At 41.2% G+C, this 25,103-nt stretch overlaps 1 protein-coding gene across 3 annotated transcripts in view; it reads right to left on the reverse strand.

The window, feature by feature from the left end:
* The window catches only part of LOC112874452 (callose synthase 10), a 32,945-nt gene extending 8,092 nt beyond the window's left edge, over window positions 1-24,853 (reverse strand). The window contains exons 1-39 of one of the 3 annotated variants that reach the window (XM_025937771.1): window positions 24,308-24,853; window positions 23,582-23,679; window positions 23,322-23,476; window positions 22,608-22,731; window positions 22,286-22,399; window positions 21,644-21,763; window positions 20,868-20,957; window positions 16,288-16,385; window positions 16,068-16,185; window positions 11,544-11,672; window positions 10,682-10,758; window positions 10,519-10,597; window positions 9,548-9,640; window positions 9,359-9,461; window positions 8,943-9,066; window positions 8,670-8,859; window positions 8,535-8,587; window positions 7,850-7,910; window positions 7,676-7,757; window positions 7,493-7,542; window positions 7,300-7,386; window positions 7,104-7,180; window positions 6,925-6,949; window positions 6,444-6,538; window positions 6,285-6,366; window positions 6,015-6,175; window positions 5,787-5,907; window positions 5,120-5,217; window positions 4,949-5,039; window positions 4,707-4,867; window positions 4,520-4,629; window positions 3,717-3,848; window positions 3,474-3,542; window positions 3,217-3,394; window positions 2,416-2,533; window positions 1,249-1,368; window positions 460-584; window positions 286-366; window positions 27-139 (exon numbers count right to left, since the gene is read on the reverse strand). In XM_025937771.1, the coding sequence (XP_025793556.1) occupies window positions 27-139; window positions 286-366; window positions 460-584; window positions 1,249-1,368; window positions 2,416-2,533; window positions 3,217-3,394; window positions 3,474-3,542; window positions 3,717-3,848; window positions 4,520-4,629; window positions 4,707-4,867; window positions 4,949-5,039; window positions 5,120-5,217; window positions 5,787-5,907; window positions 6,015-6,175; window positions 6,285-6,366; window positions 6,444-6,538; window positions 6,925-6,949; window positions 7,104-7,180; window positions 7,300-7,386; window positions 7,493-7,542; window positions 7,676-7,757; window positions 7,850-7,910; window positions 8,535-8,587; window positions 8,670-8,859; window positions 8,943-9,066; window positions 9,359-9,461; window positions 9,548-9,640; window positions 10,519-10,597; window positions 10,682-10,758; window positions 11,544-11,672; window positions 16,068-16,185; window positions 16,288-16,385; window positions 20,868-20,957; window positions 21,644-21,763; window positions 22,286-22,399; window positions 22,608-22,731; window positions 23,322-23,476; window positions 23,582-23,679; window positions 24,308-24,545 (4,240 nt within the window). In that variant the 5' untranslated portion in view covers window positions 24,546-24,853. Of the gene's footprint in view, window positions 1-26; window positions 140-285; window positions 367-459; window positions 585-1,248; window positions 1,369-2,415; window positions 2,534-3,216; window positions 3,395-3,473; window positions 3,543-3,716; window positions 3,849-4,519; window positions 4,630-4,706; window positions 4,868-4,948; window positions 5,040-5,119; window positions 5,218-5,786; window positions 5,908-6,014; window positions 6,176-6,284; window positions 6,367-6,443; window positions 6,539-6,924; window positions 6,950-7,103; window positions 7,181-7,299; window positions 7,387-7,492; window positions 7,543-7,675; window positions 7,758-7,849; window positions 7,911-8,534; window positions 8,588-8,669; window positions 8,860-8,942; window positions 9,067-9,358; window positions 9,462-9,547; window positions 9,641-10,518; window positions 10,598-10,681; window positions 10,759-11,543; window positions 11,673-16,067; window positions 16,186-16,287; window positions 16,386-20,867; window positions 20,958-21,643; window positions 21,764-22,285; window positions 22,400-22,607; window positions 22,732-23,069; window positions 23,089-23,321; window positions 23,477-23,581; window positions 23,680-24,307 lie in introns of those variants that run through there. The other 2 variants (XM_025937772.1, XM_025937773.1) reach the window with 2 other exon arrangements.
* Between the last annotated feature and the right edge of the window lie 250 nt (window positions 24,854-25,103).

A 25,103-nucleotide genomic window follows, 5' to 3' on the forward strand; every position in this document is an offset into this window, starting at 1 on the left:
AAACGTAGAGAATAAAAAATACCCACCAGCATATATATCTTCGCTTATATTAATCACTCGGGATGCCTTGCTAATGCCACCTCGGGTTATGTGAAATATTCGATCAAAAACATCAGGATGTCCATAGTGCATTCTAACCCTGGAGAAAGATAATGTCACCAGTAAGTTTGTCCAGTTTGAAATCATTATCACAGATCCCATAATGAGAAGAGAATGTAGTAAGAAAGAACAGCCAAACAATATTTCCTATAGCAAGTTATCATATGGTTGGCAGCATTTACTCACTTGAGGTAAGCAAGAACTCGTTGCCCCAAAGTAACAAAACTGGTTTCTTGTTTGGACATAAATGACGCTAGGGAAGAGACACTAGCAAAAATGAAATAGATCAGGTCAATACAGAAACATTTAATAAGTAAATATAGATAGCTGGTAAATGAGTAAGATTAGTTAAATAATAACCTTCCCGTGAAAACATGCTCCCTCACACCTAAAATTGTGGGGTTCCTTATGCCATGGTTTCCATGAGCATTACGAAATTCTTCAAGCAAATTTCTCATTTTCATTGCCTCCTCCAGGTAGTTATCCTACATGGGAACTTCTGTCAGTCAAGGTTACAAAGAGGTATGTGAAACTCTGTAATGTTGTTCTAAAAAAGAATCTATACTATCTGATATGTATATCGAGAAATGTTAGTGTCCAGTTCAACCTCATCCAAGTGCTCGCACAAAACCCGAGTGCGGACCATTGTTGGATGAGATTATACGTGCACATCATATTAAATGGAGATGGGTGTATCATTTTTTTACTCCTGTGAGAGTCTAGTGATCCTCACAACCCTTTGAATCTAATCTGTGCACGTCTCATGGAGAGACTCAGGTGACGGGACAGCATATTAGAACTTAAAGATGTTGCTCTAGAAACCCACAGTAAATATACAAGCAAGTTAAAAGAATATACTATATATCCTTCATTATTGGAAATTATAGAAAATTTTACCAAGTATGAACAGAATTTAACACAATTCACCTGTCATGGTTAACTAAGCATCTATACCATGAATGGAATTCTTAAAAACAGGACAACCAAATGACCAATCCAAAAGTAATAAAATTTTCGAATTGACATTCTACTCCCAATAACAATTAATACAGAATAATCTATGCAAATGCTAGTAAACAGATTCTGCAAGGAGTGTCTATCAATGAAAAGATAAGGTTACCGTTAGCAGTGAAATAGAAAAAGGTAAACCTGGTTCATATCGATCGTCTGTATTGCATCTCCCCGAGTGAAGATTATAGCATGGTTCTGGTTCTCAGGTTTCCCCTCACCAAGCTTGGGGTTCCCAGGCAGTTTAATCGAGTATATTTCCTATTTGTGTAACAGGATGCAGGATAAAGCATAAGATGTTAAGTAAAAGAAACAAATGCATTATGTCTAACAAGATTGCAGCAAATAAAATTATGCTTTCCATTGTGATTTAGTTGGACTGAAATAGTAAATATGACACGGATAGTAGTAAATGTACACATTGACCTAATGTCAACATAAGTCTATGCAACCATTCAAACTATTGAACATCTTTTTTTCTGAAAGGGTAGGTTTTACAAATTTTGAGCAAAGAATACATAGAACTAGATTCCATATAATACATGAACTTTATTTAGTGACTTGAGAAGTCTTTGACCTACAACAATGCACCAGCTTGTTGATGTCTCGCAGCATGGCTTTCACAAAAGTAATGATAGCAAAGTAGGTATACAGCAGTGAGTTGAGGCTAGGGAACAAATGCCAGTGGTAACCGGACAGCTACCATCAGTAACCAGTTGTACTGGCCTAACACATTACAATGAGGAGACGATGTGTAAAAAGAACATGATAAAACATGAAGTGTAAAAGATAGGAAAAACAAACGGTAACCATTGGGACAGCCGAACTGTTAAAGTTTAGCAATCCAGTTTCGAAATCCTTTGTTGGGGCTAAAGTATTTGTAGGTACTAACAGAAGTGGAAATTGGTTCGGTATTTTGTTGAAAGTTTCAAGACCTATGACTTCTTTTTAACGATTTATTCAGGACAAAACCATGAGAAAATAGTGGTATCAGCTCATTCAAGAGGAAGAAATTGTTGCCAGACCAAGGAACATGGGGGGACCTTTTTTTTGGCAAGGAGTCACATGGTATCTGGTATTCACGATAAAGGGAAAAAGAATGGTAGAGGATGCAATTATCATTTGATACATGACTGACCACCTGGCCAAGAAAACACAAGCTAAATAAATTTTTCAGCTATCTATATTTTTCGGGGGCCAACTGTGGTAAGCTGGCAATCTAAATCGGACTGATGGGTAGGCTCATAATTGATTCTAAAGTGAGAAGATGAATGCATCACATCAATAGATTCAAGAAAATAGACTGACTTGATCTTTGCCGTGAACATCAGCCTTTACAAGCTTGGAATAATACTCTTTTGTAGCATGTCCATCACTTGACACACTATCCTCTTCATGTATGAAAGCGACCCGAAGAGCCTCATTTCTACAAATTATAACAAAACTTGATCAGTATCATTAAGTTTGAGTGTTTGACAGCTGTAGGGCCTATTTGGAACACAGGACTTTCACACGAATTTCACAGGAAGCAGATCAATTCCCACACAAAGCGCGTAAAATTCACATACTTGCAAGCAGGACATTCTAGTGTCAAGCAAAAAATCAAGATCAGAGACATTTTAGGACTTGAAAATCCTCGGACAAATGTGAAAAAAAATTCATGTAGATCAACTACTTCCTCCAGACCCTTTTCTAAGGCGTAATAGCATTTTTCAATTTGGCCGATATGTAGGGGGGGGCAGTGCATCGAGGCGTCAAAGCAATTCATCATATTAAAGTGTAGGAGTACGAAGCGACGCTGGCCAACCTGTAGACGTTCTGAGAGTATAAAATCAATCCGGTATTCACCCCTTGCATGCATGCATGCAGGCCAGGTAGTTAAATCAGCCAAACACCTTGAACAGCTTTGCTAGGCAATTAATTTGGCGCACCCTCTCATCCCTCGTCTTGGTATATGGAATTACACCAGTGACCTTAGAAAAGGGTCTGGAGGGAGTAGTTGACAAAAGAAACTAGACTAGTAGGCCCTGAAATTAGCATTGTTTTATCTAATACAGTAACAACTACAAACCCATTCAATAAACAAGATAAACAAGAAAGTCAACCAACCTTTGCAGTAAGAGGGCAATATCTGCAGCTTCTTGTTTTTTCATTTGCTTCTGCTGTCCATATATTTGGCATGAAACAACATAAGTAAATTTTATATCTGCTTGGGCCCGTGCATCAGGAGACAACTCATAGCCTTGAGTGTCAATATATTGTGCTGCAGAATTGCCATCTTCAATACCTGGTAGAGCAAGAAGGATGAAGATAGTCAAACAAATGTGTTCAACTAAGTAACAAACAACACAAAACTATATACCCACCTCCAAGGTATCTCTTCTCCAGGTAACTTTGTAACATCAGAGCTCTTCTATAGTACATCATACCACGCACTGCCTCAGCAAAATAAGTAAATGAACACAGAAACTAAAGAAGGGTAAAACCATGCAGATAAGCAAATCAGAATAAATATTTTTCAACCTAACATGTAACTTGTTTGTTGTGCATCATTTTGTTTACTACTTAAGAATCTACTGAAACAAAAAGAAATGAAAAAATAAATTTACCTGTCCTTGCCAAAGTTTGGCCACGATAGGACACCCAAAACCGGAGTTCCAAGGTGTCACTTGGGCTATCCTTAAAATCATCTTCTGATGATTCACCACGGCCAATTCGTTCTAAGAAGTTAGCCCACTCATCTGCAGACCAGGTGAGAGAATGTTATGTGTAAAAACGACAATCCCTTTTCTTTTTTGGTTGGTTTTTGGGTTGGGGGGGGGGGGGGGGGGCGCTTGGCTCTAGGTACAATACATCAGCATAATGAAAGTGCTTTATTATATGGAGTTTCTGCGAGAGAAATATTCAAGAAAAAAGGAACAGTGTTGTCCCAGCAGCCTCAAAGCCTAACAAATAACCACGCAACACTGTGACAATCATGCTTACAGTTTACCGCCAAAACATAATCAGAGCTTGCAAAATGATGTCCATTGCACTAGGGTGTTATAAAGCAAGAACAAAAAATATAAAGAAAAAAAGAAGGCGACAATCAAAAGCAGAAAGCAGGCACTGTTTTTGTCACTCACTTGGACTTGCTTTTATACTCATCACCCTGCCAGAATAACAAAAAAAGAGGTAGTATACTTGCCATTATCTAGCCAGAAGGTCCTGATGTGTCCCAACTCCCAATTAATGGATATTTATACAAACCAGAAGTCACAAGCAAAAAAAATACAAGTACCAAGGTAAACCAGTAATCAAAGCAGCATCAGTACTTCAGCAGACAGGTCCAGAAACATAGCCACGCTTAAAATATTTTAATGAATTATAAATTTGCAAATTAGAAGCTCAGAATTAGGCATGGCAACAGTACCAGGGTATATTTTTTGAAGGTAGAAAAGTATCGAAATGCCGTCTTCATTCTCAACACAAAGCTCTGACATGCTATAAAGTACCGTCTCACTGTAGTAGGGAGTAAAGACACTGTTGCACATGAAAATTAGGTGTTAATAGGAACCTATTCATTATAATATAATGAAGATCCTATGTGTTAATAGTACCTGAACGGGATCATCTCAGATACAGGCTTTGCTGCTGGCATGTCCATGAATAGAGAATTGGTGAAAAATTGTAATCTTCTCCGAGCTTCAAGATTTTTTGGAATGTTGGCCGCCGAATCTTTGACAGTCAAAAGTAAGTGCAAACGCTTAACTTGTTCTTTCTGCAGGGACAAACAAAAGCAACACACTAGTAACAGCATTACAGCTAAGAGATTTTTAGTTTTTTTTTGTAAGATTAGTACCATTTCTGGATCATTTGGCCAGAAAATCTTAGAGAATAGGCGCCCTTCATTTCTAGCTCTTAATAATAGTTGCCATGTGTCGAATTGTTCCCTGCAAAAAGAAAGAGAATGTTTTCAACAGAAATAAATGGAGTATCATTGTCAAATAAAAAAATGATTTTCAGTTCATACCTCAGATTTGGTGCAAGAAATTCATGTGTGATAACCTCGTAGAGCTCAAGGAGAGCTTTTGTAACACCAGCTGCAAGACCAGCAGTCTCGTTGCGTATCTAATAGACGCACCATTTATCATAAACACATTCATACAAATTTATGAAACACAGAAGCAAAAATGCATTCACAATAAATTTATGAAACACAGAAGAAATAGGAATAGTTCAACAATAAGCATGATATACTTGTTGACTTTGGCCTCCAGGTTAGTCACTCAATCTCACACAAACATACAAGCAAGAGGTAGGAGAAGGGGAAACAGGGGAGACACCAAACAATGGTGCTGCTGAACTGAGTCACAGCTGCTCTTACTCCTTGCATATACCATGAGTCAAATGTCACTAGTCCCTACCAACTACTAGCTAGATCATACTTCTATACTAGCACTACTGTTGCAGCATACTGCCCACTACTTGCTACTGCCTGGTTCTGTCCAACATGACAGGCTGAGCATGACCAAAAAGGAAGGGGAGCACTACCTGCTCCTGATGCAAATGAAATGCAAGAGCGTACTCAATTATCTATCAATAATAAAACACCTTATGCGGAAAATGCAAGTAAAGCACAATAGAGTGGCTTTTCAATTTTCATTCCCAGACTCAAGAAACAAGGGTAACAATCTTACCAGAAGACCTGTCAAACCCGTAAGCTTTCTCTGGACTAACTGCAACTTCCTGAGATTTATAGTCACTAAAAGCGAACCCTGTGCTATACTGTCATTGAGATCTCGGAAAAGCCTTTCAACCCTGTATAAATATCAGCAGCACGTGTTATAGTCAAGTAGCGAAATAAGGGCAAACATTAAGTAGCCTTGATGTTAGTATCAGATTCATCTTTCTCTGAGAAAGCATACCAGCGCTGCCCTTCAGCATCAACCAACGAATGAAGAATTCTTTCAGTGCTGTAGTAACATTCCTTGACAGCATAAGCCATGTATTCATCTTTTGATATTCTATACCATAGCTCATATTGGGAGTCTTTACAGTCAGAAGCATAGTCATTTGCCAACATAATCTACAGAAGAATCAACCAACAGATTGCTAACAGCCAAACCACAGATTCAGATATGCAAAAGATTCATTCTCACAATGAAAAATGCTACTTGAACTAGGATTTCTCATACCTTGCTAGTCAGCAGAAACAATGGCCATTGTACAAGTCTCAAATTTCCACAGTTACTTGGCATCATAAGCAAGTCCATTTCCCTGAAAGGAAATCCACCAATATTGAAGCAAAGAAAATCACACATAAGGTAATAATCTATTACTATTTTCTGCCTGACCTGTTACTGATATAGTCTTCTTCACGCAAGCTCTTGATAATCTCATTCCAAAATGGGGAAAATATCGAGGCATACATCTTAGTAATTTCTGAATCCTAATGTCAAGTGATAAAAAAATAGAACAACATTACACTTATATCCGATGTTTCAAGAAAAACTGATTATCAAATTCACCAGGTGACTTCTTTGTATAACGAATAGAAAAGGAACCTTCAAAACTAAAGAGTGTGCAGTCTATCATCAAAGCTGTATGGATATTCCCTTGGAGAGATAATAACAACAACGAGAAAGGGGAAATCTGAACTCACAAATTAAGAATGAACCTAGAATCTAGTGAAACAAGACGCTAGATTAGTTGGACAATGTTCAGTTAAATTAGGTTGAAAAAGAAAAAAGCAATTATTTCAAGGATGTGAAATATGGAACCAATCTTTTAAAGGAAGTATCAAAAACAACATGTGGTGAACAGGTGTGCATTTACCTGAGCAACTGGTCTGCTCGATATCCTGCAGAATAAGATACAAAGAGTATGAAAAACAAGCACCTAAAGATCCAGAGCAATCTATACTAAACAGAAATAAACATATACAAAGTTCAGCTAATATGTAATTAATCATAAACAATTAGAATGACACGAATTCAGAGAATAGGGCTAAGAACCTTTGAGGCGAAAGGTTTTTAGCAAATGCTTCTGGAAAGCTCTCAAAACGTTTATGAAGCATTTCTATTGAACGAATCTGCATCATATTAGCAAATGTCAAAATGGTAATTTAGTTTGCATTTCATAAGAAATGTATGCATAGTCGATAGCATTTGGATCCACGAACAAGGCCAGGACTTGAAAGAACAAATATACCTCCCCAAGTCGATCTCTAGCACCCATAACACCACCAACAAGAGCTGATAAGAGTGTGTACCAAATGTGGATGTCCATCAGGTATATCTACAGATACATAGATACAAATAAAAGAACGTAATGTAGCATTTGCATGTTCTTTTTGTTTCTCTTATATCAATATCAAAGCTACAGGTCAAAACAGGTAACTTACAGCCAAGACTGGTGCCCAAAGACTCAGAATGGTCAAAGCATTTTTATTTCCTAAATAACAAACTGTCAGTCGTAGTTGCATTATTTTAATGTGCATAGAAATAGATAGTAAAGATAATTTCAGTAGACACAGTGGCAACAATTAAACAATAATATTAGTGTAATATTTTCCAGATATACTAACCCCTTGATACAAGATCATGCCAGGAATACTTCAAATCATGGAGTTGAACTATTATATTGGTTGGTTCAACTAAAGGCTTAATCTGCAAGAGGTGAATGACAAAGTATGAACAATTTTTTTTTGTTATACAGAACATAGAACAAACATCATATTTCTAGACTTTGTTATAACCACCTGGAGAAAATATGCAAAAGTAAATTTGCAGGCCAGTATGACAATCCAAAATATCACATATCTGCATAAGAAGATTTACAGTAAGTACATAACAAAGAATGATGAACACAGTCAGTGAGGGCCAGTTATCGTCGAGAGTAATGGTGGGTATTCAAAATGATAGTCAGACAGGTAGTAAAAAGCTAGTGGATGGTATATCTCAGGAAATTTCCAGTAACTACTAATGTCAAATTACGCCAGGCTATTGCCAGTAACCACTAACATCAGGAAGTAATCAAACCCATGAGTATCTCAGGCTACTGTAACCCAATTCCTAACTTCGTAAGTGCATACCAGTGTTTCAAAAGCGACAAGGCGACCCAAGGTAAGCTGGGTAAACCCGGACACCTAATCGACGCTTTTGAAACACTGGTGCATTCATGTATCTAACCCTGAAACAAAGGCAAGTAACACAACAAATACCACAAGCAAACTTCATTATGAAATGCTCACAACTCAACCAAGAATTAAGAGCAATCGCCAATCGCAAAGTATACTAAAAAAATTAACAGATGGCCAGTAGTATATTGATGCTAAAAATTGAAAATGAAGGTCTTGCTACCGATGTTAGCCCGAAGAACCACAAAAAAAGTTAAGGGTGTCAAAAACTTTGTTGCAGAAATCACGAAAAGCAAAAGGAAAGAACCTGGCATAATCACTTATACTCTCATAAAGTCCCCGTCCAATATAATATCGCTCCTAAGAACAAAAAGTAAAAAAAGTGAGTGGATGATTCAACAGAAGAAATTTCTTTCCAATTTTATGGAATGATGATATATACCTGGTATATCCACTTGAAAAATTGAAAAAACTGTGACCGATCAGAAAAACTGGAAAGCCTGTGACAAGCAGGGATCTTGGCCATTAGTGCAAACGCAATCCGAACAGCAGCATAACCACCAAGAACAAGACCATAAATCCGGAAATAAGTCGAATCAGAGTTCCTTGCATTTTTCTCTTCCAAGACCTTCCTGCTCAATATCAGCATTCACGTGAATAGATAACTTAGCGTACATAAACAGAAAAAGAAGTAAAAAACTAACTGAATACTCACACATAAAGATAAGTTACAAATGTTGAAACTGCAGTTAACCAAAAGAATCGGATAACTAATCTTGAGATGGCAAAACCTCTTGCCATCTTATACGCACCAAACATGAGCAGCACATCCAAGCAGCCTAAAGAAGAACACAATAACAATAAAATATGGAATATAAAAGGAACAACAGAAATATCAGTAGCTTCCTATCGAGATTATATATAGAAATGAAAAGATATGATGAAGCAAGAATAAGTTATAAAAAAAATAACAGTAACATAGAGAAAAAACTGGATGAGAAGGTGCAGACTGCACCCCCGCTTTGATTTAAGAAGATGCGAGACTCGAACCCGGGCTGGCTGCCTGAGAGCACGCTCTGCTAGCCGCTAGCCCGCGAGAGTGCTCGCATAACAGTAACATAGAGAACATACACTCAATGAAGTTTAGGATGAAAAAGGCTGGTCCAGCACTAAGTAGTATTTTAAAGGTGTCAATATCTATCTTCCCATGGTGAAAGGCGATAATAGCTAAGCCCTGCATCACCAATCAGTGAAAAATCTTAATGATTATACATTCAAGATATACTTATTCATGATTAGTCATAATCTCAGACCACTAACCTGAAACATTAATAGTAGAAAAATCCACAAGCGATGGAAACTGCGGTACAAGTGCAGAAAAGTACGATGTTCAACAAAATTGGTCTTTCCTGTCTGCAAATAAGGCATCAAAGGCAGAAATTTTAAGGTCAAAAACATTGGTAATTATGAAAATTGGAAAACACAGAAAAGACCAACATTACAGGAAAACAGTATCGACTTTAGTTTAGTCAAAATGCCTCCCTCTTAGTTGCATGCACCACCAGATAAACACCCCATATTTTCTCTAGAGACTACCTCTTTTCATTATACACTTTCAATACTTATAAACTAAAGAGAAGATTTTCCATACAAAGAAGAAAAGGATTAGCAAATCATCTAGCCCTTTACTCTTTGCATCCCAAAGCACCCGAAGAATAAATCATCAGAAAAGCATCCTGATTCAGCTACCTTAACTTTCAAGTAAGATCAATATTGTTGTCAATCCAGAAACTAGCAGGCTATGTAAGGTAGACTAAGACAAGTATTTCCTTGTTCACCTTTCAGTTTCCATTTTTAACTGTTCCAAATCTAATAGTAAGAACGGAGTTACACTGTAGCCTGTTTCAAATAAAGTTACTCTGTAACCTGTTTAAAATGAGTCTTAACATTACATGTGTAATGGTAGAATTGACCAATTATAAAACCATATGTTATGTACAGCAGCAGCATTACTGAGGAGAAACAACAATTGAAAATTTGAATATTTTAGTGCAAATCATTTTATTAGCTTCAAAGCAATTAAGATAGACTAGGAACTTAAATCCACAACCACAAACAAACATTAAACTGATAAGACACTAAAGGCTAGAAACTAGCAGACAGAAAAGTAGGAACCTCAAGTGATAATATTTCATATAGTTGTGTTTCCCACATTGTATGCCCCTCACAAGTCACATATTAAAAAAAAAAAACTACTCGTCTCTTTAGGAAAATATGCAAGATTAACTTACACGCTTCCTCTTAGCAGGCTTGCGCAAAAATTTGGAACCCTCAGCAGGTGGCCAACAAAGCTCAAAGCATGAACGTGACCTACACATACGTAGCAGAATAAAGTTAGCAACAGAAGAAAATGATATAAGAGGAAGCAGCAGATAGGCAAGCTTATAGACCAACCAAAAATATTCATTGAAGTCGTCATAATTCCTCCAAGCAGAATGTGCAGCTTTTCCACCATTATTATTGTTAGCCTCCTGTGAACAGTATATGCAAAAACTTTCAATGCAGCAGCGAAAGGTCTGAGACAGTTAAACAACCGGCACGCAATTGGCTAATTTTATCCTAGCTTAATACACAGATGGCAGGCACAAAATAAACTAGACAGATGGCACATGACCCAGTAGACCACTAGAACCATCTAATTTAGAATATACCCAACTAAACACCGAAGGAAAACTTCAACAAAATAAACAGCAGTAAAAATACAATTCCAAAGCACTAAACAGTGCCAGCAATGCAATGTACCATGTGCAACACATCTTGAAAGTGTAATTGTGCAATTAGGATTGAATTTTATAACCAAACAGTAGTTAAAATTCTGGGGGAAATGCTACATTTAATCTATACTTGCTCCTAGTCCTAGAAACAAGATTTCAAGTCAAAATTGTGTTGAAGAGTTAGCAATATAAGAACAATATACCAAATCAAAGGGAACAAAAAGAAGGAAACCATTTTGTTGCTGTTAGCAAACTTTTTTTTTGCTTAAATGAACATATTTCAAGATTGGAAATGAGACGCCAAAGACTGTTAAAACACCCCATGGAGTTTCCACAATTTTCCAGATTGACCCAATACCTTGGTGGAACCTGGATTACATAATTACACCCTACAGGCAGATTGAATAGTTAATTGGAACCCATACCAAATTTTTGAAGGGTATATGTCAATCCAAATGCAGCCAGAAATACGAGTTGGGAAACATTACTGATCTATATGATAAAAGTAGATCAAAGATAGAACCATTAATAGACAAACCTACCGCTGCCATGGTTTCATATATTGGGGTGATTATTTTCTCCAGAAATGAGGTGGAACCATCACCAGTAATACAACTCTTTGCAGGTTCAGCTTCAGATGAGTCAAGAATTCCATCGAGTTCCTTTGCCATCTGAAATATGCCAATAATGTCATTTGAGCTGAATAAAACTGCAGTACCGTACAGCAGCACATCGTTAGAGAAATACGGAGGACTTCTTCCCTAACAAGGACATATACAACCACAACAACAAAAGGAGTCGAGCTTAAGTTTTGACAAAAAATGCAAATATGGTTACTCAATATTGTGGTATCTGCTCGTGCAAGGGGTTTAGGGATATGGCACTCACCCTCAACCACAGTCGGCAGGGCTTTTCCCTTACAAGCTAGAAGAGGCTCTGAGGCTAATTAAGTGTAAGTTCATTGTATAATTCCTATGAAGTACATGAGGTCCCTTATGTATGAGGAGCTAATGCCTATAATCACAGAAACCAAGCTGACCTACATCTCTAATTTCCTAATAAAGCTCATCACCTTCCCAGTTAGATGATCTGCTATCTTCATGTGACTCCTAATTTATGAATTACTAATAACTTGCCACATCGGCCTGGCCTGTGCAGCTAATCCATTCCACATGCAAATTAGCATATGATGACCATCTCCAGGCAAACACAGGCCTCCACAAACCACACACAATTCTCTTGGTTAAGTGGCCTACACAAACCATGCACAATTCTCTTTGCTAAGGGGAACACACCACGGAAACCAAGACAACACCAGGCGAGGATGGCCATACAGCAATTGCCACACCAGGCAACATGCTCTCTGACCACCGCTGCATGGAAACAGCAAGGCTGCCTGGCTACCTGGTAAGGGATTGCCTAGTAGCTTTGTTTGGTTCGCCTTCTTTTTGCTTCCAAACCTCAAGAATTGGTCATTAATCTAGAGGATTGTAAAATGCTAGAGGTGGTAATCTGGATAGTAATATGTAGTCTAACTTTTCTTCACTTTTTTAGAACTTGAGATGCTTTGCTATTTTATTAAACCTGATTTTGTACCCCCTCTTTCACTTTACGTATAGGATTTCAAAAAATCTTCAAAAGTGATCTTTGACCATCAATTCCCATAGAATATATTATTAGCTGTAACAAAACTAATATCATATTGAAAGCTACATGAAATATAAATTTATTGTTGCAACTTTTAGACACTAGACATAAAATTTGACAAATTTTTAGTCAAAACTAAGTTCGATTGTTTCAAATCTGAATACGCCCTACATAAAGAAAAGGAGGGAGAAGTTCATATGATTTGCTGGTCATATGCAAGATGAAGAACAACATGCGCTAGTCCAGGTTGTCTATGTTTTGTGAATCGTTACCCAATTATGTAGAGTGTCATCATCAAGTTCTACCAAGGATTATTACAATAGCACCTGTGCACCAACTATTTATTAACCCCCCAGCCCCCCACCCCACCCCCTCTCATCTTTAAATATAAGACACTTAGGGTATACCTGATCATGGCCCGCCTGACCGACCCGCCCAAAAAAAACTGACCCTATCCGACCTGGAAAGTGCACGGGCCTGTTTTTTGACCCATGCAGAAATTAGGGTCATGTACAGGCTGTAATTTTAACCCATGGGCCGGCCTGACAACCCAAAGAAATACAACAACAACAACAACTTAGCCTTTTGTCCCAAGCAAGTTGGGGTAGGCTAGAGATGAAACCCACAGAAAACAAGAATAAGAAACACAAAAAGTGCACAAGCCAAAGGAAGAGTTAGGGGTTAAACAAAAAGTAACAAAGGTCACGGTTCAGGTACATTAATTGCTAATCTCCAAGCGCTCCTATCCATAACTAATTCCTTAGCGATATTCCACTCCTTAAGGTCTCTCTTAACCGTCTCGTCCCAAGTTAGTCTAGGTCTACCTCTACCTCTCTTTACATTATCGCCCCGCTTTAAAACTCCACTACGCACCGGCGCCTCGGGAGGCCTCCGTTGTACATGTCCAAACCATCTCAACCGATGTTGAATCAACTTCTCCTCGATAGGTGCCACCCCGACCCTATCTCGAATCTCTTCGTTCCGGATTCTGTCCCTTCTTGTATGCCCGCAGAACCAACGCAGCATACGCATCTCTGCTACACTTAGTTGCTGGACATGTCGCCTTTTTGTAGTCCAACATTCAGCACCGTATAGCATCGCTGGGCGAATCGCCGTCCTATAGAACTTACCTTTTAGCCTCTGTGGCACCTTCTTGTCACAGAGGACGCCCGAAGCCTGCCGCCACTTCAACCACCCGGCTGAAATTCTATGTCTAACATCTTCATCAATGTCTCCATCTTTCTGAAGCATTGATCCTAGATACCGGAAAGTATCCTTCTTGGCCACCACTTGACCTTCGAGGCTAACGTCCCCATCCTCATGCCTAGTCGGGCTAAAGTCGCACATCATATACTCGGTCTTGGTCCTACTCAGTCTGAACCCCCTCGACTCTAACGTGTGTCTCCACAGCTCTAACTTCATATTAACCCCTACACTACTCTCATCAACTAGCACCACATCATCAGCAAAGAGCATACACCAAGGGATATCACCCTGTATGTCCCTTGTGACCTCATCCATCACCAAAGCAAATAGATAAGGGCTCAATGCTGACCCCTGATGTAGTCCAATTTTAATTGGAAAGTCACTGGTATCGCCATCACATGTTCGAACACAAGTCATCGCATCCTTGTACATATCCTTGATGAGGGTAATATACTTAGTTGGAACTTTATGTTTTTCCAAGGCCCACCACATGACGTCTCTCGGTACTTTATCATACGCCTTCTCTAGGTCAATAAAGACCATGTGTAAGTCCTTCTTCTCCTCTCTATATCTCTCCATCAACTGTCGGACTAAGAAAATCGCCTCCATGGTCTACCTCCCAGGCATGAACCCAAACTGGTTTTGGGTCACCCTTGTCAATCCTCTTAGGCGATGCTCGATAACCCTCTCCCAAAGTTTCATCGTATGGCTCATCAGCTTAATCCCCCGGTAGTTAGTACAACTTTGAACATCTCCCTTATTCTTGAAGATCGGTACTAATATACTTCTCCTCCATTCCTCCGGCATCTTGTTTGACTGGAAAATTAGGTTAAAAAGCTTAGTTAACCATACTACCGCCCTCTCGCCCAGGCATCTCCACACCTCAATGGGGATGCCATCGGGACCCATCGCTTTACCTCCCTTCATCCTCTTCAAAGCCTCCCCGATCTCTGCCTCCTGAATCCTCCTCACAAAGCGTCTGTTGGTATCATCAAATGAGTCGTCCAACTCGAAGGTAGGACCCTCATTTTCCCCATTAAACAACTTGTCGAAGTATTCTCGCCATCTGTCCTTGATCTCCTCATCCTTCACCAGAAGTCGATCTGTCCCATCCTTGATGCATTTGATTTGGTTTATGTCCCTTGTCTTCCTCTCGCGGGTCCTAGCTATCCTATAAATGTCCTTCTCTCCTTCCTTCGTACCTAGCCGTTGATACAGATCATCAAAAGCCTGACCTTTCGCTACACTTACAGCTCGCTTTGCAGACCTTTCGCTACACTTACAACCCAAAGAAATGAAAAAGAAAAACACACAGCACCCCAGCCTCCCACCATGCAGTCCAGCCCAACAAGCACTAGTGCAGCTGTACATATAAAGAATCCCCTCTCAACCCTATCCGTCCCTAACCCCCCCCCCCCCCCCCCCGCCACCAGGACGGCGGCGGCCGCTAAACCCCATCCGTATAGTTCCTAGTTAGCTAGTGGTTGATTTGTTTATTCGGTGCTTGGTGAAGGTACAGTGTTAGCTAGTCAGATGAGATTTATTAGTTGTGTAGTGACTTGTGAGCCCATGAGGTTCACTTTGAGTTGCGATCTGCTAAGTTGTGCTATTAATAAGTTGAGACATGGATTGAATTTTGATAAAAAAAATGAGTTCTGTACACGTAATACAGATTACAGCTCAAGATGAACCCATATGATGCCATGCCGCCGGGTCAGCCCACAGGCTATGGGGCCAGCCTCAGGTTGGGCACAGTCCATGTTTTTCAGCCCGGCTCTCGGGTCAGGTCAGGCACAGGCCAGAAAAAAAGAAAATCGGGTTTCGTTTGGCTTGGCCCGAGCTACGATCAGGTCTAGCTTACGGCAAGCTAATTAGTTCATTTAGCTTGTCCTAAACATCATATATTGAAAAACAGAGGGAGTAGCAATTAAGTCCTGACTGACAGTGCCGCACCCCAAAAAAACAAAAAACAAAAATATGATATCACTTGCCAGAAGATACAAGTATTCTTACAGTATTCCAAATTAAACCATAAAGGAGCAACTTGCTAAGGACAAAGCTAAGTGTTTACTGCAGCTGACATATCAGTCATACTCATCGACCTGACAATACCATCTACACAAAGTATAGGCCATACTAAACTCATTTCCAGATGTAGTCTCTCTGAAACTACAAAAGAGAAAGAACAGCACTTGGGTTAGGAAGGGACTCACATTGTGGAAAATGTAGCATAAGCATTCTGGGAGAAAACGAATATTCGCAGCTTCACCCCAAATCAAAAAGTAGAGAGCAACCAATATGATCTTCCGGTTCTTATTTACTGCTTCAAGGCTATCCAAGATTTTTTTTAAAAAAAAGATGGAAAACAGGTAAAGCATCACGCAAGATGATAGCACGCCCAATGAAAGTATTAACCACAAAAGTTTTTATCACCTTGTCCATGCCACGCGCTTTCCCAAGTACCTGCACCATTTTATGTAATTGTCCAGAACTTTGCAGAAAACTTCAGTGACCGCCCTCTCATCAATTTTCTACAAGACCCATAGCTTTGCTTAGTGCTTGTTGCATATATACATAAGAGAATTTACTGGCAAATGGACACAAAAGTTTATTGACTAACATTAGAGACATGGCAGTCAAAGGTTTACCAGCAATATGTTAACCAACAATAATAAATCTAGGCACTTCAGATCCCTATCCAAACAGAACTACAGTACTGGAGTGACAGGTATACTTCAAATCTGTACACAGGTCAATTGATAAACACAAAATGCTAATTGTTCAGATTTCCATTCCTCATTCTGAGCCAAGCTCAACTTACATGAATTCCATGCAGGAAGCTAAGCACTAAATGAAAAATTCATAAGCAAGGCCACCATAGAACACCCAGCTACAGTTCATATACAGGCCCCTTTGGCCAGTGTTCTAAACCAGCTCTCAAGCGCTCTAGCTCCAGCTCCACCCGACTCCGGCACCAATCAGCTCCCTGCTTGACAATTCAGCATTTGGTGGCGCTTCTCTCTCTACTTCAGCTCTAGCTTGTAGCGCAGACAAGACCCAAGCGACAGCGGCTTCTTCCTGCGTCCCCGTCAGAGAGCGGCGTCGCGAAGACGAGCTGCAGGCTAAAAGCGGCGGCTGGCGAGTGGGCGGACAGGCGAACGAGGATGAGCTGTGGACGGGAGCGGTGACCGGTGGGCGGGCAGACGGGGACGAGCGACGGCCGGTGGGCAGGAGCGAGCGACCAGTAGGCTATGTAACCCCGAAACGGCACTGTACAGCCGTTTGGCGTTTCGGAAACGTTTCCGTATCCGATACGCCTCTGATACGCGGCCGATACGTTTCGCCGCCGTATCAGCGAAATTAAAAAAAGAAAAAGACGCGATACGTGGGCTGAAACGTTTCACAGCAAATTGGGCCGTATCGGCCGGTCGGCCCATGGAACGGCTGCCCTAAGCCTCTAACGCGCACCACGCGCAGCAGGCAGCACATCTCGTCGACCCCTCCCGGCCGCCGCTCTCTCGCCCGCGCTCCCTCGCCCGCTCGAAGCCGGAGCCCCGCCGGCCGCCGCCCGCCGAAGAGGAGCCGCCGCTCGCCGGAGAGGAGCCGCCGCCTGCCGGAGAGAAGCCGCTCGGCGCCGGCGCAGGAGGCAGACAGCCAAACAGAGACAGGAGCGCTGCGGCCGCCGCCGGCCATCGGGCATCGGCGCAAGGTTTGGGCGTCCGGCATCTTCCACTCTTCCCCTCCACTAGTCCACTGCAGTACTGCACATCTCGAGTTCGTGAGTTTCCTGACTTGCTGTTCTTGAAATCTAGCAGTAGGCACTAGGCAGTAGGCACTAGGCACTAAGCGTGTTAGCCACTTAGGCAGTAAATGGCAACATCAAATCCATCAAGCAATGCTAGTGCAAGTGCAAGTCAAACTCGTGCAAGTGGTAGTGGTAGTGCTAGTGGTAGTGTAGGATCTGTGACTGTAACAGATCCAAGGGCTCCTCTATGGGATCATGTCAACATTTTAGAGAAAGCTAAACCAGGTGCATCTGGAGGCAAAATTCTGTGGCAATGCAAGTACTGCAAAATCTCCAAAGCCACCAGCTACACTAGAGTTGAAGCTCACTTGCTGCAGATGAAGAACAAGGGGGTTGCTTTGTGTCCCAAAGTGTCATATGAAATGCTCTCTGACATGCGGAGGGAAGTTCAAAGGTGTAAAGAACTTGTTGAAAGAGAAAGAACACGCTATGTTCCCTTGCCTACTGGTTCTGCTCCTTCAACTTCAAATGCAACAACTGCCATGAAGAAGAAGAGAGGGCCTGCTTCTGCATTGGAGAAGGCTTGGGACTTGGACAACCGCAGGCATTTGGATGCTTTACTTGCAAGAGCTTTTTACTCTGGAGGGATATCTTTCAATTTTGCAAGGAATCCATATTTTAGAGAGGCTATTTCCTTTGCTTGCAGCCATGACTTGAATGGTTATGTAGGTCCTGGGTACAACAAATACAGGGAGTCACTATTGGTGCAGGAAAGGAGGCACATAGAGAGATTATTGGAGAGTTCAAAGAGTGTATGGCCAGAGAAGGGTGTGACAATCTGTTGTGATGGTTGGTCAGACCCACAAAGGCGACCAATCATCAACTTTCTTGCTGTTTGTGACAAATCCCCCATGTTCTTGAGGGCTGATAACTGTCAAGGAGAAATCAAGACAAAAGAATACATTGCTGATAAGTTGAGAGGTATTATTGAGGAAGTAGGTCGACAAAATGTGGTCCAAATCATCACAGACAACGCTTCAAATTGCAAAGGTGCGGGTCTCATTTTGGAAGCTGAGTTTGATAACATATTTTGGACACCATGTGTTGTGCATACTCTTAATCTTGCTATGAAAAGTATATGTGAGCCTAAACCACCAAAGAATAATTCTTCTGATGATGAATTGTTTATTTGGTCTGAACTTGAGTTTATGCACAATGTTAAAAGTGAAGCTCAGATGATAAAGAATTTTATAATGAATCATGGCATGAGACTATCAATGTTCAATGAGTTTAGTGATTTGAAGCTATTGTCTATTGCTGAAACAAGGTTTGCCTCAGTTGTGTGTATGCTGAAACGGTTTGTTGAGGTTAAAGCAGCTCTCCAACATATGGTTATTAGTGACAAGTGGAGCATATACAAAGATGATGCTCCAACTGCCCAAGTTGTGAAAGAAAAGATACTTAGTGATGTTTGGTGGGGCAATGTTGATTTTATTCTTAGGATTACTACTCCTATCTATGAAATGATACGTATTGCGGACACCGACACACCATGCCTTCATTTGATTTATGAGATGTGGGATTCAATGATTGAGAAAGTGAAGAAAGAGATATATTTATGGGAAGGAAAGGAACTAAACGATGACTCCATCTTATACTCGGTCATATATGAAATATTGATTGCAAGGTGGACAAAAGGCAATAATCCACTTCATTGTATGGCTCATTCACTCAATCCAAGGTATATATATAGATCTGCTCGGTGCTCGCTGCTCACTGCTCAATTCAAATTGTATTAATCTCTTCAATATTCAGTATTCACTAATTCACAAGCATGATGGTCATTACAGATATTATACTAAAAAGTGGCTTGAAGAAGGTGTTGGCCGTGTTCCTCCCCACAAGGATAAAGAGGTATCACAAATGAGGATGCAATGCTTCAAGAAATTCTTTCGGAACCCAGAAGAATTGGCTCAAGTAAAAGAAGAATACTCAAGGTTCTCAAGTTGCTCAGAAGAATTCAATGATCCTGATTCAATCCATGATAGGTTTGCTGTTTCTCCCATGACTTGGTGGACAAATCATGGACAATCCATTCCACTTTTGATGACTTTGGCCATAAAATTGATTAGCCAACCGGCATCATCCTCTTGCTGTGAACGAAATTGGAGTACTTACAGCTTTATCCATAGTGTCAAAAGAAATGCTTTAACTGTAGAGCGTGCTGAGGATTTAGTCTTTGTGCATTCTAATCTAAGGCATCTCTCAAGAAAAACCGATGCATACAAGAAAGAGGAGACAAGGCTGTGGGATGTTTCAGGAGATTCATGGGACTCAATGGGTGGTGTAGGTCTTCTTGAAGTGGCTGATTTGTCCCTTGATGAGCCTGAATTGCATGCTCTTTCTTTTGGACTTGGTGCTCTCTCTATTCATGAAGCTACTACTGCTACTGCAGCAAATGAAGAAGATGGAGATGAAGTAGCTTCAATTAATTGTAATTGGGACTCCACTTCCTAGTTGCTATTTGCTGGTTTTCTACTTTCCTAGTTTCCTTTCCTATCAACATTCATGTTATGAACTTATGAAGCTGTGAACTTCCTAAACTATGATCGTTTATTGTAATGTTGTGAACTTATTTAATATTTCATATTTTCTATTTGAGAATTGAGATTTGAGAGCTAAATTTTTTTATTCTGCATTATTATTGCTATTATTATTATTTGTTAAAAAAACTCAAGCGTATCGGCGTATCGGATTTTTTGAGAAATTGCCGTATCGGCGTATCCGTATCAGCTCGATACTGATACGCGTATCGGTATCGGTGCTGCATAGCCAGTAGGTGAGCGGGCAGGCGGAGATGATGGGCAGCCGGTGGGCGGGGACGAGCGCTCAGCAGGAGGTGGGTGGACGGGAGTTACGGCTAATGAGCAGCGGAGACGAGCGGAGCGGATTGGAATCAGGGGAGTAGGTTTTTGCTGCTCCCCACCACATGTACAAAAACAGGAATCGATTTCGCCCACTCGAGGGGAGAAGCGGGCACCGTTTTTTACGTTTGGCACCGCTCCGGGGAATCCGGTGTGGAGCAGAGCGGAGGGAGCGCTGCCAAACAGGGCCACAGTTTTAAAGACTAGGTTTGTGGTAGAAATTCTATAATGTCCATCAAAGTGTCTAGTTACTAACATATGAAGAATTAAATCAGTAGGATAAAAAATTCTTATCAAAATCCTATACCAGATGATTAGTTGCTTATAAAAAGAGAAGAACTTACCGGTTCTGTCCCATCGAGCAGGCCAAGACGGGACTGAGCATTGGCTAATGTAAGTACAACATTTTCACGCTGGTTTCGAATATTATCATCCTGGAACAACCCCAGACAAATTAGATACTCAATACAAAGGCAATACAAAATTCTATCATGAAACTGGTGACGAACAAATTGGTCAAAAGCTAGAAATAAAGAACTTCCCATACAGTTGCATAATCAGTAATTAATTCACATAATACAAAGATCAACAGAACAAGCATTAAAAACTATAAACTTTTGAAAAGAGTCTATGAGACACTTCGTTCAACATAACTTTCTTTCCGCAAAATGTTCTTGTATGAATGGGATGTAAGAACATCCGCATAATATCAAACTGTCCATGTCCAACCAAAGACAACAGAGAAACAAAGTGTCTCAAGACACAAAGTAGCTTGTTAACAAGCAAAAGAAAGATGTCAACAGTCAATGCCAAGTTGTGTTTTAATCATTTGACACTTCTAAAGTAAACTACAAGGTACAAGCACTAAGCATACAGGTGTTTCTGGCAAAGCTTTCATTTATGCCAGATCTGAGCACAGGTTGCCTCCCATAATAATATTAGCAAACTATTATGTAAAGACATCAAAAATAAGAAAGTATGTTACTCAGAACAAGCAGCAGCTTTAACTATAGCATGCGCCAACATGCAGGATTAAGTATTAAACCGTACAAGAAATCTAGCAAAAAATCTAATATAATGTGATCAATCAACAAAGAATGTGATAAAAGAAGCTTTTTACCTGGAAGCCAAATACATATTGCAAAAGGTCAAAAATGTCTTTCTGCCTTAGCTGTGGCGCATCATAAGTGAACCGTGGCAGATCCTCACAGTTTTGAATCGCTGTTGTTGCAGCCCTGACCTGATACAGTTGCACGGAATTGTTCTCAACAACAAAAGATACTTCTTTTATTTGTTAAGGCATAACAAGACAATGAAAAAGATCTGAGTCATGAGTACCATTTTGCAACTAAGAGTTTAATCTGTACAACCTATTTCCTCATCTTCGTTGCAACATTTAAATCCCATAATACATTTTAATGCTCCGGCAATGAGGCAAGGTAACCCATAGCATGTGGGAAAATGGAAATAGGACTACAGTGGTAGTGTGTTGTATGATTACATTAAAGCCTCCAGTCAGAAAAAAATAATTAAATGTCATCCAAGGGAACATACAGTGAAAATATCATAATTTGACAAGCAGTTTTTTTTTAATATTTAGATTGATCATAGGAAAATGACATTTTATGGATTTGAGTATTTGACCCACAAATGCTCCTGAATTATGTTAGTTGTATTATGTTCTCAGGCATAGTACAGCACAAATCGGTAGTTGAGGATATGTTTTGGAAAATGTGTCACAAACCAAAGCAAATACTCATACCTCGGGGAAAAAACCAATAATATTTGTTACTGACGAGGGTGCATCCAAGGGTACAATGTTGTATGGCATAAGTTCACCTCTCAAGGCTGCATCGGATCTTTTTATTTTCTTTATCTGAAAAGGACAAATAGAAAAGAGTAACAGTTGATTAGCATAACACTAGTTTCTTATGGTTTAAAAGTATGTGAAATAAACCAGATTATTATTGCAGGCTTTTAGCACACCAGTATACAATCACAAACAAAACCAGAACAATCATTCCTGAGAATAGTTACAAAATAAGGGGGGAAATAGCATGATCATGAGATCTTTCATGAATTACCTCCTCTAGAATTTGTCTATGAAGTCTATCAGTTGGTGATTGCCCGACAAGAATTTCCAGAACATCAAGCAAAGCCCTCAAAGTAACATAAACTTTCTTCATTTCCATAGCCCTAGCTCCCATCCTGATCATACCAAACAAAATATACTAGATATGAGCAATTTAACATATATAAGGTTTGTTTCTATGAATGACATAATGGTAGTAAGCCCTAGAGGCATGAAATATTTAGGCGTCCACTGCATTACGAAAACTAAAAAAAATGCACATCAAGAAGGCAAATTTCTTATGATATGTGACGTGGTAGAACAACATGGCTTAGCAGTTCAACAATAAGAAGGCAGATGAGCAGCCTAGGTCCATCAAAAATTGCCATAGAGAATAAGCAAGCAGAAAGGCACAAACAGTGTCATGTATACATCCCTGTCAATTCTATGATTATCACAGGTTCACTGCGATTACGTTATTATACTAAAGACAGATGAAATAATGCAGTTCCTGTGCGCAACCAGTGATCGAAAGGTAATGCAGGCAAAGCCTCCTGTGGCACAGTAAACTTTTTGTGACTAGTAAAATCGAACTGGACGGATGCCTCGCTTTTGAGTAAAAAAGCATGCTAGCCTAGAAGATAAAAGTGCATAATGGCACATTTTCTGAAACTCTACTGCTAGGTCAGCCCTAAAGTCAATCTCTCTTAACAAAGAGTGGCCATACTCTGTACTGAACGTTCCTGACTCCCTCAATCTCTCCTGTTCACGTTGCATATCATCAACCCGGCGCCGACTCTTATAATCCAGATAAAAATTCCATAGAACTTGAATGTCATTTTGCCGGTCTATCGAAGCTCCATCCTTCTTCGCAAGTTTTTGCTGCAGAATGCCATGATTAGACAAGGGAAGATAGGAAGAACTCAGTGGAAAACAGACTCAATGTGAACAAAAATAATTAGTATCTGAAGATGAGAGCAAGCGTACCTTAATAACAGATTGTAAACCTGTCTTGAACTGAAGCATCCCTCTTCCCTCACTGCTGGGATCAAGGTTTTGAGCCAGTGTATAGGCTTGTTCACAAACTGTGGTGCAAGCAGAAAAGGCGTAACTTAGAGTACATCAAAGCACCTGCCTAGCCTTAATAAAGTTAGCTGATTATCTTTGTCAAATCCCTGGAAGGGGTGTTTTGTCTAGTATGTCTTCCAGATTTTAGCACTGCTCAGTTTTCCCAGTGGAGACCAACCAGGACAAACCACGAGCCAGCAACACTACAAAACCTTAAGAATTGTGATTTCGTGTGTGATGGTAGCGTTAGCATAGCAACTGTGAACTCCAGTCAGACTGAGGGCACCTAGAGCCCTCTGACCACCCCAGAAATTGCCACAACACAGCAAGCACACTTGCTTGAAATCAATTGTCCACTGATAGGACCTCGGTAAAGCACACAATTATTAGCTAGAACTCAGCTCTGCACCTGGAACCTAATCATCACTCAGCTCGAAGAAGAGGAAAGCGCGGTACTGCACGACATAGTATCCCCAAATCAGCAACTGGGAAACCCCCACCCCACACCCCCCACCCCCAAAAAAAAATCAGCAGCTCCAAAACCCCATCAAGAGCTCCCTCAACCAAATCAGCTGCCAGCTCCATCCCTGTACTAGGCGAACAAAGAGAGGGAGAGGGGGAGTCACGATGGGGCTCTCTGCTTACGGATCCGCGCGACGTTGGGGTCCTCGTCCTCGATGTCGTCGGCTGCCTGCAGGATCTGCTCGATGTTGGTGGTCCGGCCGAGCGAGGCCGGCACGGCGGCTGCCAGCCCCAGCCCCCCGGCCGCCCCGCCGGCGCGGAGGTGGTCCCGGTCCCGCTTGAGCGCGGCCCGCACAAGGCGCTCCCAGTTGTCCGCCGCCCGCTCGGGGCCCCCGCCCCTCCGGCGCCTGGACGACGCCATCGCGGCGGCGAGCCCTGCCTAGGTCACTCCCAGTCCCAGCAGCGGAGCGTGGAGGAGGCGCGCCGCGCGATCTGGTGCAGCTGCCTGCGCCAGCAGCAGTGGAGGGCGTTTTGGGGGCAGACCGGACGGGAGCGGATTCAAAAGTGCCTCGAGGTGGGGTGGTGAAGAAGGGAGGGAAAAAAATGGTCAGTTCCTTGGCTAGTCGCTCGGTTTCACTGCCGCCGCCGCCGCCGCCGCCGCGGCGCCCCTGGGATGGATGGCCGCGTGGGCTTCTTTGGCTTTTGGGATGACACGATCGAGAGGCTCGGGTGTGGGGTGTGGCCCGGGAAGGGGGGCGCACGCGGTAACGTAACGTGCCGGCCGCGGGCGACGCGGGGGTGACCTGGGCGATGACTGACTAGTTTGCGTGCGTCTCGAACGAGATATCGCTTTTGCTCGGCCGGAATTTTGCAGAAGCAGCGCAGATTTTGCGCGTTGTTGCGAGCCCGTCGGACAGCAAAAGCACATCATAAAAATTAGGGGTGTTTTTATCCTTTGGGCCTGTTCGATAAAACTAAT

The sequence above is a fragment of the Panicum hallii genome, chromosome 9 (genome assembly GCF_002211085.1).
Source record: "Panicum hallii strain FIL2 chromosome 9, PHallii_v3.1, whole genome shotgun sequence".
Lineage (NCBI taxonomy): Eukaryota > Viridiplantae > Streptophyta > Magnoliopsida > Poales > Poaceae > Panicum > Panicum hallii.